The sequence below is a fragment of the Berghia stephanieae genome, chromosome 3 (genome assembly GCF_034508935.2).
Source record: "Berghia stephanieae isolate SIO BIC M18660-M18661 chromosome 3, UCSD_Bste_1.3, whole genome shotgun sequence".
NCBI classification, from domain to species: domain Eukaryota; kingdom Metazoa; phylum Mollusca; class Gastropoda; order Nudibranchia; family Aeolidiidae; genus Berghia; species Berghia stephanieae.
The window spans coordinates 86209735-86223191 of record NC_088362.1 but is presented as its reverse complement, the minus strand read 5'-3'; the positions used below and the strand labels follow the sequence as shown (position 1 = coordinate 86223191).

Below are 13457 nucleotides of genomic sequence, written 5' to 3'. Positions count from 1 at the left end.
ACTACGTTGTGATTCAAAGCGTAACTAATCTTTTTTTTTTATAAGGATAGCAAGACAGATAATATGCTAAATAGTGTAGGGAAGACTTATAACAAACATGATTGAAACGAATTTGTGGAAATAACGTACGCATGTCTGTGCTTTACATTTTCTCATTATTTCCCATGAATTATAGGATTACTGAAGAACTATCCCTTTTCTGTATATAGTTGTTCTTTATATCCGTGTTCTATTGTAACACTTCTATAGCACATTAACCCATGAGACTAACAAAATGTGCTGTGTCTTTTAAATAATTTTTAAAAGTTTTTTTAAAACTAAATACGTAGAAACTAATTTTACATTATGTCTCCTTTTTCAGCTTCTAGACGAAAGGGGGAGAGGCAAAGAAGACAAAGAAGACCGATTATTTATAGCTGTCATTATCATAGCGACAATCGCCCTCTCTCTTTTCACAACTATTTCCGTGTGCCTCTTGTGTCCCAAAGCTGGTCAGTACGTTTGTCAACACGGATGCCCTCGTCTGTGTGCCTCGTGTTACGACGTGCTTGTGGATGGATGCCACAGTGTCTGGTATAGGACCAAGAATAACATCAACAACTATATGTTGGTCACCCCGAAAGGAGCAGGAAGTGGAGGCGCTCTCGCTGTATGATGTTTACTTTTTTTTAAAAATAAAATTTCATTCATTCATTCTCCTGGTGATTCTTTTTTTTTTTTTTGGGTCTCTTCAAGGGAAGACTGAAACAATCTAACGTCGCAAAGTGAGCTAGGGTAAGACGGCTATCTTCAAGGCCACACAGTGCGGCTGGAAGACGAATTTTATACCTTCTGCAATACCCGAAGCTGTGGCAATAATATGTCAACAGCTGAAAAATTATATAAAGTGAATCTCAAAACAATATGTCCGCAACATTTACTATGTCCGATTTGCTTCTCTTTCTTCTTGTGTGTCTAAACTAGTGAGGCCCTTGGCTGCTTATGTAGTCTTATGTTTGACCATGGTTTTTTGTTACCGTGTTATGGTATCATGTCCGACAGGTAATCAGAAGGTCTGAGGTTCGAACCCCAGTCGAGGAAGATTGATTTTCTGGGATATGTTTTCTTTCTTGTATTTTTCTTCCTTGCTTTGTCTGGCACCTTTCATACACATTTGTTCACATGTTTTGTTGTTTGTGTTTGTTTTTGTTCGTATTTTTTTTTACCTTCGCGACACTAAATTTCACGGTATGAAAAGGCTACTGTTTTTTTTTTTGTTTTTAAGGGTTTTACGGCGCTTGCAACACATTTAGGTTATATCAGCGCCAGTAAAAAGGAAGAAAATGGGATAGTAAAAAGTTCTAGAATTAGAATTAAAGCACCCAAGAAAAAGTAAGACATAGGGGAACTGGGAACAAATAGGGATCAGATGTAGATTCCAAGAGCATACCACCAATGCACCTAGTTTGAGATCACCTATAAGTCTCATCCAGACACAAGCACAAAATCCAACAAAGAGGAATACACTCAAATGCCTACATTATACATTAAAAATAACAATAATACATTACAGAGAGATGATTTACAAGGAAAAAAATATCATCTCCCAAAACAATAACTATGCATTTGACTGTTTCCCTCCCATCTAGGACTCCGGTCAGGGCCAGGACAAAACCAAGTAATCTCATGCCAAGACGAAGACAGAAAGCAAGTTGGAAAACAGATATAAGGGGATAGAAGACACAGTATGTACCCCCCTGCCCACTATGGGAGGTCAGGATTGAAATGGCTACTTTGGATCCGTCTTCAACTACATTAAAACTCGACAGTTTTGGAAGAGGGCCCCTGTAGTCAAATTCCCAATCAACTTAAGGGATTATTTTTAAGTCAAACAATGACTTGAACTAGAACATGCAATGAGACATTATAATGTTGCTCAAGCGGACAACCACCAAACTTACGATTAAACGTACGGGCACTCGAGGCTGCATTGGATTTTGTTAACACAAAATTCGAACATTCATAGCTCAAAAACTATCTTACAGATATCTATGGAATTTTTCAAATAAGGTCATATCAATAAAGCCTTATGATACATCGTCTGTATACCCCCACCCTCCCAAAACACAACGGGTATACAAGAGGAAAAAAAGCACCCTAAGTCCAAGCCCCATCCACATTTGACGCATTTCATGGATAACAACGGATACGAGTTTTAGAGATGTTTCATTGCACAATGCGTAATGCAGTATCAGGACTTTATCCTTGCAACATTCTGAAGCTTTTGTTTGTTTGTTTTTATATCGATATTCTAAGAATGCCACAAATGTAAAAAATGACATTTTTAAAAAGATGGAAATTATGATTCAATAATAAATTATGCATGTAGGCCTACACAGTTTCCTCGAACAATATTGCATGTCCCTATGAGTTCGAGGTAACCGTGCTCGATTGTTTTATAATTTTTACAATGAAAAGCGGTCAAAACATAAATGTTTACATTATAAATTAATAAATTAAACAACAAATATAACAATACATAACAGAGAGATGATTTACAAGTTAAAAACAGTATCATCTCCTAAAACTAATACTATACAATAGATTGTTTCCCTCCCAACCAAGGACTCCGACAGGGGGAAAGGACAAAACCAAGATTCCAAGATATTGACAAATGGCAAATTTGAAAATAGATATAGGGGGATAGAAGACACAAGAAGTGACCTATCGGCCCACTGTGGGATGTCAGGAATTTCACCGAGGCATCACAAAGAAATGTAATTTCATGTTGACGAGTAAGGGGACAGTTGGAACATTAACACTTCACAAAATATATGTCAAGCTATTTTAATTTAGGTTAATTGTCTGCTGATAAATATTCCATTCAGTTTGTTTTGTTTTGTTAAATTGTTATCTTATTTCGATGTCTGGAGGTAATGCAGTATCATCTCAGTAGTCGTGGAAAGTGAACGGTGGAATTCCAGTTATATTATTTCTTTTTATTAAATAAGAAAACTTTTCAAATGGTAGGATGCCCCTATCAGATGTCGTTATTGCTGCAGTTAATCATAAAGTTCTTTGATATTGGATTTACTTTCAAAACGGTGGAATTGAGGGAATCTTTTCATGGACTATTGTAGTAAAATAAAAATATAAATAGTGTTGCTGTGTTACAGGGGTGAGGTCATGATCTCACAAATCAACCTGAATTAGATTAGGAAAGACATTTTTCACAAAGTTTTATCTGTCAATCCACTTCACAAGCAAAGGGAATAAGATTGATACCTGGTGCAGTCATTTTTTTCTGAAAACCCTGTCCAATCAGCAGTGATTGGGTAGCTGGTTCTATTAGATCTGGTACTAAGTGCTTTATGATAGACTAGCGTTCTATCCAAAGGATTGCAAGCAATTGCTATTGTCTGTTTCATACTATGGAAAACAAGGATGAACTCCGGCTACACAGGCCCAATGCCTCTGAAGGATTACTACATGTATGTGTTAATTTCATAATTTCACCCCATGTTAATCAGAAAATCAACACTTAAACCAACAAGTTTAAAATAAATAAGAATTAAATAAAGATTATAGCAAGAATAAGATCCAAGTGTAGGGTAAAATAAATAGCTGGTTTTAATCACCCCGGTGGCCTTAATTATCTCATTTTATCGAAAAACATATTCAGCCTAAGATTCCAGACAATGCTTAGCTAGAGATCCCAGATTGGGCTAAGGCTAGATAAATTAATCGCATTTCAGGACAAGGACAGAAAGCTACACGAATGGGGAAAACAAATATAGGATTGAGAGAACACATCTCCAATGATTTCCAATACATCGAGATGACTACCATTTAAAAAAATATCATCTCTCATAAAAGAAAAAAAAATACTTTTATACATACACTACCCTCCCCAAGGGAAAGTCCAACTAGAATAATGACATTTAGAGTGAGATGACTGATATTGAGTGATAAGTTCAAGATACCTTACAAGTAACCGTCACCATAGCTGCCAACCCACCAAGCTTATTAAGAGGGAGTTTTGGTCAGAAAATCAGGGAGATTCAGAAAACATCAGGGAGATACATTAATGTATAAATCTCTCAATCTGAATAATTTAATTACGATCGATATCAGCCATGTAGAGCTATTTAACTTCACTAAAATGAACGGATTCGGTATCGGCCTTTCCGATTATAAATCTACCACAATACCAAACGACTTAAACTCACTTCCGTTTACAAAATGGAGGACCAGAATTTCACGTACGTTACCGAAAGAATCGCATGGTAGGCTAACATAATGCGGGAGACCGGTGTGGCGGGTGGGAGCGCGGGAAGACGAACTAAAAATGCGGGAGTCTCCCGCAATTTCCGGTAGGATTGGCAGCTATGCGTCACCAATCTCCTCCCGAATGTGTATGGAGAATGCTGTAATGTGGTTTGCCTTCACAGTATTAGTATTAGTCCGAATTGCATCAATGGTATGAAGAGAGTTTATATCTTTTTAATGACATACAAGACTACTGATGTTCAAAATCAATGTTTTATTCAATGACATTATTATAATAATAAACACCATGTTACAACATAATTTATTGATGCCATCAGTTCGGGTTTTCTTTGCCTCAAGGGGAATCTTTGCCTCTGTGAATTTGGAGCATATTGAACAATTTCAAATTTGTCGCAGATGTTGTACCTGTTAAAAGACTTGAATTTTTATCAAAGGAAATAATTGACACAAAACGAAACAATCTCTTATTGGTCTAAAATTCAAGAGGCAAAGTTTTCTCTTTTAGCAAAGTTACCCCAGTTGACGGTACCTTAACTCTCTCCTTACCAACTGTCGGAAAATCGTCACATTCGTTACTCTACAAGTATTTTTCTTATTCAGATTTGTTTTGCACATCACAAAATTTGAAGAAAAATCTTTGCCTTATCTCAAAATACTGAACGCTGTTGTGTACAGGGTTGTTTTGCTGTAATGAATACTTCTGAATTTCATTTTAAAATTCAATTTGTGTGTTGGATCAGTATGACATGTCATTAAAAGTCTTGAAAATTGTTGGTAAGGAGAGAGTTAAGTGGGAGTGGACATTTATTATCATTAACATTATTACAAAAAGAAACTAAGCCTAGCTTTTGTAAGTTAGTGCAATATCCACCACCCAATTTGAATTTCCTCATGTACATTACATTACATTTACATGTTCTTTCTTATAACAAAATTAAGTAAAATTGAGCATGGTCAGTGAAGGGATTGGTGACAATGATCAGAAAATGTGGCACAGCATTGAACACGTACTTACACACGTTCAATGCTGGGCCAAATTTTCTGACCATTGTTACCAATCTTGTCACTGACAATACTCAATTTTACTTATCTAAATGAAGCAATAGATATTGCAAGAGTGTTTCAGCAAAAAGGGCTCCTACAGATAGACAGCATGTACAGTATAAAATGAAGATTTGCTTTCATATGATGTAGTGGAGGTGAAACTTGAACGCATGAAGTACATGACAATAATAAAACTATGGGAATGAGCAAATAAAATGTGCATGCTATTATTTATACATTAGTCTAAAAATTCATTATTCATTCTCATTCATCTTCCTCACTTTCAACAATCAAGATTTTAAAAAAATGATCTTTCTCATCTAAAAAATAAAAGTAAAAATTAAACACTCAGTCTATACCTATCTTATCAACTATTATAAACATTTAATAATTCCCTTATTTGTCTTTCACCCAAACATTGATTAGAAATGTCTTCATCAGTCCTTAACATTTCTTTGCCATCCATTATCTAAAAACAATCTTACTTTTATTAAAATATGCATTGAAATTTTAGGCAGTCTGACAATCGTCCTCCTTCAGGTAAATATGTCACCCTCAATTACAATCTGGTATTATTATTATGTTAAAGCAAACCAGATTCTGAAAGTCTGTGTCCATGCAAAATTAAAAATTGAAGATTACTTTTCTTTCTTTTTTTTCTTTTTTAATTCTTCAATTTTTATAATTATATTCATTCTCTTAAATAAAAGCATTTTAACTTCATTCAAAATTCAGAATTTAGATTCTAAATTCATATTTTTTAGGACTAACATAATACCAAATTGAGTAGTGGATTACACATAAAAAATAATTGTCTATTTACAAAGTATGACAAGATAAAAAATAGTCCATTTCACGCATTGTCATCCTCCTCGCTTTCAGAACTTGATGATTCTTCTTTCTCTTGATTGTCTGTTGCGCAATGAAAGTTAAAGATAAGATAGGTTAGTTAAAGAAACTATTGTTTTCTTAATGTGATTTCTGTTAACATATGTTACATTAATTATTTCTTCTGGGGAGTGATTGATACAAATTTAGGCATACAGAAGTAGAAATACCCTCCACTCTCACAACACACAGCTCTACACACATACACATATACACGTACATCCACACAAATACAAAAACGTTATACTATAAAAAACGAAATTCTGTGTGGAGAAAAAATCAATGAGGTAACAAGAAACTAAAGTAGATTTAAGCAAGAAGTCTTCAGAGAAGAACCCCCCCCCCCCCCCCTCTTGTTTCAGGTCCTAACTTCTTACACTCTAAAGGAGATTGACCACACCCAAAACATGACTCCTAGATGCCTTTCAACAATTTTTTTCTTTTTATAAAGTGCCAGCACAGAGGCTTGAACCTACAATCTCCAGATCTGGATCTTATTCCAGCGTATTTTAGGTGTCCTCTTAGCCATCGGTGCTGGTGATGTAATGCAGCACTTATCTTTTATGCTGTTGGTAGATTATGTTTTCATTCCTCCTTATCCATATCAAATGAGAGATTTCTTCTGCAGTTTCACTAAGGATTCCAATTGATTTTCACCTTCATCTGCTATTGATATTGAGTTGGCATAAGAGTTTATATATTGATGATCTCCAAACCCTCATGCTCCAAATTAAACTGCAAAGACTTTGACATTATAGCCATCCAACTAAGATCTTCTGTCAAGTCGGTGTATTTCTCTGTTTTATTGACGTGAGCACCATCCATTTTTTTCATATGGAACTGAAAGTGTGATTATAATAATAATCTGTTTGGATATTTCTGAATGAAGCACTTGACTATTTGGGCACTAGAATGGTTATGTAAAACTGTAAAATGTCTTTGAAAAGAAAAATAATACACATACATAATATACAATCCCATGGGCAGACAGACATTGAACATTTGTGTCTTGAGAAAAAAGACCTTAGAGACTGCCGGCTCATGTCAACCATCAAGAAATTGAAGCTGTCATAATTTGGCAACACGAAAAGACATGAATCAATTGAGAAGTTCTGTGTGGAAGGAGTCTGCAAGGGTAAATGAAGAAGCACGAGGCCAAGGACAAGGTGGTCTAAAAACATAGAAGACTGGATGGAGAGAAAAACCACAGAAGCAGGATGCATGGCACGTTTAAAGCAAAAAAAAGAGATTTCAATTGGTCTATTTGGAAGGCTATGTCCAACAAAAAAGAAGAAGAAGGGGAGAGTTCAGTCCTGCATAAAAACTAATTTAAGAGTGAGCACATACTGTTTCTAAGACAAAACGAAGCAAGGCAAAGTAGTAAACTCACCTCCAGAGTCTTTCTTTTTCATCCTCTTTGCTTTCAACTTTTCTTTTTTCTTTAACCTGTAAAGAAGGCATACAGATTTTTTTAAACATCCGCTTTAGTTTCAGGTTGTTTTTTTTGTTTTTTCTTTAACCTTTAAACACAGTATAATAAATTAAAATCTGAAATTCAACAACCTTATCGCTGGAGCTCTAAAAAGTCCAATTACACTGAAAAACTAATTCCGTGAGGTGATTGAGATGTTTTTGTAATAATGATATGAATGATGCAATGGTGGTGATATGGATAGCGATAATCCTATGCTGATGCTCTGATTGCTGGTTTGAGGATCCAGAGAGCAAATTTCTGACTATGCTGTAATTCCATAAGAAAACAGAGACAACCTTACAGTATTAAGGTTTGGAATTAAATCACATTCAATTGTCCAGTCCTCATTTGATAAAAACTAAACAAAAAGAAACATTACAGTTCAAACAACAGTGCAATAAATCTTATTCATTTGTTTTTTGGTTTTTTTTTTTTGTTTTTAGAGTTTTAAAAAGTATGTCAGGATGGAGAAAACCTGTATCTCGTCTGAAAAAGGGTTAAAGACATTCCCAACCAGACAATACAAATATTTAATGGCATGAGACAAGTCATATGATGACACTCGGTGAAGGTGTAAACTCCAATTACAATGGAACCCTGATGAAAGTCAACACCGCTAAACCAGAAAAATTGGTTAACTTTATCCATTATCAATGGAACACACTTAGATAAAGAACAGATAACTTTGGACCAACAAAATATCTTGACTATAAGAAGAAGTTAACATTAAAGAGTGTGGACTTCATGGGTATTCCGCTGTAACTTGAAAACACTCAGCTTAGCCACCTGTGAAGTTTTGCTGTGGAATCAAACAAAGTCCTGACTGGAATAGTAAAAAAAAATGGATAAAAAGTTGTAGGTCTCTGTGTGCAGTTATAAAGACATTTCATACAGGAAGAAATGAATGCTGTTATCCAACACCAGCGTGGAAATATTGACTGGTGGTAATGGCAGTAATGATGTGAATTTATGTGTGCTGATATCCAACAATCTCTGTAGTAGTACTATATGTGAAGCTGGCTGAGAAAACATGGAAGGTTGCAGCAAACTTCGATTTGAGATATGAGCCAAAATCGAAGATAAGGTGTATTCTATAAAATATTAGATTTGTGTGAATATTCTCTCTTAAACCATTTAAGAATCAATTCATGATTGCAATGGAGCTAGAAAATAAAGGTAAATGCATATGAATATGTTTACAATCTTATTGAATATTAACTTTTAACACAGTTTACAGTAGTTCATTATATATTCAGTTATTATACATTCTCTCTTACACTGGAAGATTCACGCTAAGGACAACAATTTATTTAAGATGGAGACTGATAAAGTTACGGTCCACCCCAATCAGCTCAGTTCATTTGGTCTGGAGAATCTTGATCCAGAATTTCATCTATCACAATTATAATGGAAATCAAGGTATCCAGTAAAATTTCAGAATCAAAATTACAACCTTGAAACAAAATTTACGACCTAGGAAATTAAAATATTTTTTTCTTACACCAATTGTTTATGCTCATAGTACATTTACCAAAGCATCAACTTTCTATAAAAACCCATTTCCAAAACTTTTAATATCATTTTTTCACCAAGTTATTATGTGCTGTGCACGTGTGTGTGTGTGTGTGTGTGTGTGTTTGTGTGTGTGCATGTGTAGTAGTAGTAGTAGTAGTAGTAGTAGTAGTAGTAGTAGTAGTAGTAGTAGTAGCAGTAGTAGTAGGAGTAGTAGTAGCAGTAGGAGTAGTAGTAGTAGTAGTAGTAGTAGTAGTGGTAGTAGTAGTAGTAGTAGTAGTTGTTGATGTTGCTGTTGTTGGTATTGTGGTGGTGGTGGTGAAAGTGGTAGTATTAATAGCGGTAGTAGTACAGTAGTAGTAGTAGTAGTAGTAGTAGTAGTAGTAGTAGTAGTAGTAGTAGTAGTAGTAGTAGTAGCAGCAGTATCCGAACAACCAATACTACCACAACTGTCATCATTCCTACCACCACTATTACATCCACCACTACCTCCAAATCATCATCCTTACCACCAATACAGCATATGATATGGAGTCGCACTGTCATGTAAGCTCACGTTTTGGAAACCTTTTTACATCAAAAAATAAAATAGCTTTTAATCAAAGCCTCATAATCACTTAAGTGAGACCTTAATTCAATTTGTTGTGTGTTTGGGCTAGTCATCCCACACATTGTATGACCATTATACGTCTCATATCAATTGTGCCAGCTGAATATATCATAATATCAGTGATGATAATGACAAGTTGTCAAAAAGGGGAAAATCTATCGGCCCGTCTGTCAAGCCCAAATCTAATGCAAAAATAACATAGCTATTCATTGTTACTTAATATATTACTAACTTCTAAAACACATCTATGCTGATCATTATATATACAAACTGACTTTTTGTAACTATGATTTAACAAATTGTCATTTCTATTTAAAAATTTTAGAGCCATATAATGCTGCCCACTATATCAAGAGATTATGATAAACTTTGGGCCAAAAGGAGGTATTTGTTTTTATACTACAAACACGGCAAGTGTGTGTATTACTGCAACCTTGTGGTTATGCAGCTTATAGATAAGAATCTTTAATCAATTGCACAACATATTCCATCAAATGAGCGAATTTAAATTAAGCCTTTTAAAAAAATATTACTGAAATCGATCAGCCAAACTTACTGTTACATTTTCTCTCTATTACCAAGTGATATCTATAAACGTAATAATATGAATTTAGAAGGTTGGCTGAGAAAAAAAAATATGGTAAAGAAAGAAAGAAAGAGAGATAGACGCAGAGAAAGAAAGAGAGAGAGAGAGAGAGAGAGAGAGAGAGAGAGAGAGAGAGAGAGAGAGAGAGAGAGAGAGCACTATAATTTTTTTTAAATTGGTAATTAGACATGTTGTAATGCATTCAATTGAATTCACAACAAACAAACAAATATATATATATATATATATATATATATATATATATATATATATATATATATATATAATAATAATAATAAAATAAAGAGTACAAAGCTAAAGGGTACAAAAATATTAACACATTTGATCCATCCCTTGCCCTTTCGATCATCTTTTCATCCAAGGCCACCATGGATATTGTGCCACTTTTCACATTTGGCACCAGAGTGTCTCGGCTAACCTCATGGGCATGGGAGTGTCACCAAAAATCATGCAGCTGAGCAGAGGTGTCAAAAAATGACACAAGATATTATGGTGATTTCTCAACAAAACTACCACTTAGCGGAAAATGTTTGACACGGCAAAAACAACGGAAAATTTCTGAAAAATCTTAAAATCCCGAAATTCCGCGGACGATTATCATCACTGATAATATGTCCCAGCAAGGTGGATTATCTTTTACAATTTCATCCAATGTTAGTGCAGTTAGTGATGGAAAGGGTTACATTGACCGCAAAACTATGGCCCAGCATTGTGTCCATTGATAAGCCGCTTGACATTTAATGCCCTATTCGACTCAGATGTATATGAGTGCCTGGCCACGACCTAGTTATAAAAACCTAACGTATTACATGAAAATTTGGCTCAGTTTGCCCTGATGTGGAATACAAGAAGCATTGAGCAACTCATTCCCCGAGAGCATTGCCACAACTTATGCCTCAACTTTGCCTGTATGAGTGTGTGTTTATGTGTGTGCGTGTGTGTGTTTGTGTTTACCAACCCTTTATAGGTGGCATATTATTGTTGTTTTTTTTGTGTCACAATTCCTTCCTTAATTCATAGTTTTTATCATTTCATCAGCACGGTTAGTAAATATCATAGGTAGTGAGTGAACTGGCAAAACAGATTATTTTCATTTTGACCAGGATTTTAAAAAAGAACAAGCTGTAGTCTAAATAATACAGTGGAATCCGTACATAGTCAACTCTCTTAAAGTCAACTCCAATATCAGGATTGCAATGTATTGATAAACTAACTTAGTCTAACTCCAATACCATAAAAAAATCTCTTAAGCAAAATAAAAGTTTTAAATGTCTGGGCGTTGGTTGTTTTGATTTATCTGTATTTGAACAGGCCAAAATAAAAAACATATTTTTTCCCCTAGTGTAAGCAAGACACTCTCAAGTGTCACGATATTATGTAAACAATTTTATCAGCCCAGCCCACTGTTCAATACGTGCAAATGTCAAAACAACACATTTGCTAAGCCCAACGTTAAATAAGAGATCTTAACGAAGTGAGTGGTCACAGATTGTGAGTCCTCCATATGACATTGTCTAGACTATTTGGTGTGTCGTTGGATTTTTACAAAGGAAGTGGTTATTCAGTATCAGATACTGAATAGTGCTTTGCCACTATTCAGTATCCATAAGGAACTCTTTTTTATAGAGAGAGTGAAAAGTGCGACAATCTCGGTTGAACTGCTGACCTACTTCCAGATTGAACACGTGCAGTAACTGACAGCCCGATTCAAAGTTGTAAAAATATTTTGATCGAAATTTTTAAATATCTGCTATCGTGCAATTAACATAGTTCAAAATATCAAAATAAGAGAGGCAGTCAAATACATTTTTTAATGTCTGAATAGACATGATTAAATGTCTCTAAGAGTTCAGTGACACCATGGCATGGTGGATATAAGCTGTTTGACTCTGAGCTTAAGGTTCCTGAGTTCAAATCCCGGTAAGGCTAACTTTTTTTTTTTTCCCAATATTTTTTTAAAATTCCTTCTGTCTATTTATATTTTTTAAACTTTTGTTTTAATAATTTTATTTGCTTGAAATATACTTTAATGTTGATAATATACTATTGTTCTTTTATTATTATTATTATTATTATTTATTATTATTATTATTATTATTATTATTATTATTATTATTATTATTATTATTATTATTATTATTATTATTATTATTATTAATATTACTTAATTACTATTATTATTATCGTTGTTGTTGTAATCGTCATCATCGTCATTGTTATGATTATGGTTATGCTTTTTTTTTAATCAAGTAGTTGGAGTAATTTAATCAGTTATCGATTTATTACGAATATCTTTTATGTGTTATCATCGCGTTGTTGTTTTTCATTATTGTGCTCTTCTATTGTTTATTACTTTTTAAAATCTTGCTTTTTTCTGTTGTTGTTGTTCTCCTTGTTGTTGTTGTTTGTTTGTTTGTTTTGTCATCTAAGACAAACCCGATTCATTATAAATTCATTTTTAATTGAGCGATGTACTTCCGAGAATTACTTGCCGTATTATATTGAAATTTACATGACAATAATAATAATAATAATAATAATAAATAATAATATAATAATAATAATATATAATAATAATAAATAATAATAATAATAATAATAATAAATAATAATAATGATAATGATAATAATAATAATAAATAATAATAATAATAATAATAATAATAATAATAATAATAATAATAATAATAATAATAATAATAATAATAATAATAATAATAATAATATAATAAATAATATATAATAGATACTAATATTAGACTAATAATCTATTTAATGAATACACGTGTATTTTTATGGATGTCCTTTTTTTACGAAACCTGCAAAATACGCCGAAACCCGACAAAGTTATGGAAGTTCCACGCAGCGTGGGGAGTGAAACTTGGGACTCAGGGAAGTGTACACCATTGGGGAGTGAACCTGGGACTGGGTTTCGATTTTAAAAAAAGCAATTACTTTTTTACGAAACCCGCCAATATCCGACAAAGTTATGGAAAGAAAGTAACAGTGGGGGAGTGAACCCGAGACTATGGTTTTTCGGCGGGTTTTGGCGG

The 13457-nt window shown here is 33.8% G+C and overlaps 3 protein-coding genes across 3 annotated transcripts in view; 2 read left to right on the top strand and 1 right to left on the bottom strand.

The window, feature by feature from the left end:
* LOC144969374 (uncharacterized) overlaps positions 1 to 655 on the top strand; it is a 13468-nt gene extending 12813 nt beyond the window's left edge. The window contains exon 5 of the mRNA XM_078908483.1: positions 362 to 655. Coding sequence (XP_078764609.1) covers positions 362 to 655 — 294 coding nt within the window. The remainder of the gene's footprint in view (positions 1 to 361) is intronic.
* Positions 656 to 4502: 3847 nt separating this feature from the next.
* Positions 4503 to 13457, bottom strand: part of LOC144968709 (uncharacterized) — a 19886-nt gene continuing 10931 nt past the window's right edge. Inside the window, exons 5-6 of the mRNA XM_078907314.1 lie at positions 7592 to 7647; positions 4503 to 6225 (exon numbers count right to left, since the gene is read on the bottom strand). Coding sequence (XP_078763440.1) covers positions 6167 to 6225; positions 7592 to 7647 — 115 coding nt within the window. The 3' untranslated portion in view covers positions 4503 to 6166. The remainder of the gene's footprint in view (positions 6226 to 7591; positions 7648 to 13457) is intronic.
* Positions 11949 to 13457, top strand: part of LOC144968707 (voltage-gated hydrogen channel 1-like) — a 25417-nt gene continuing 23908 nt past the window's right edge. The window contains exon 1 of the mRNA XM_078907313.1: positions 11949 to 12324. The gene's annotated coding sequence lies outside the window, so the exon portion shown is untranslated. The remainder of the gene's footprint in view (positions 12325 to 13457) is intronic.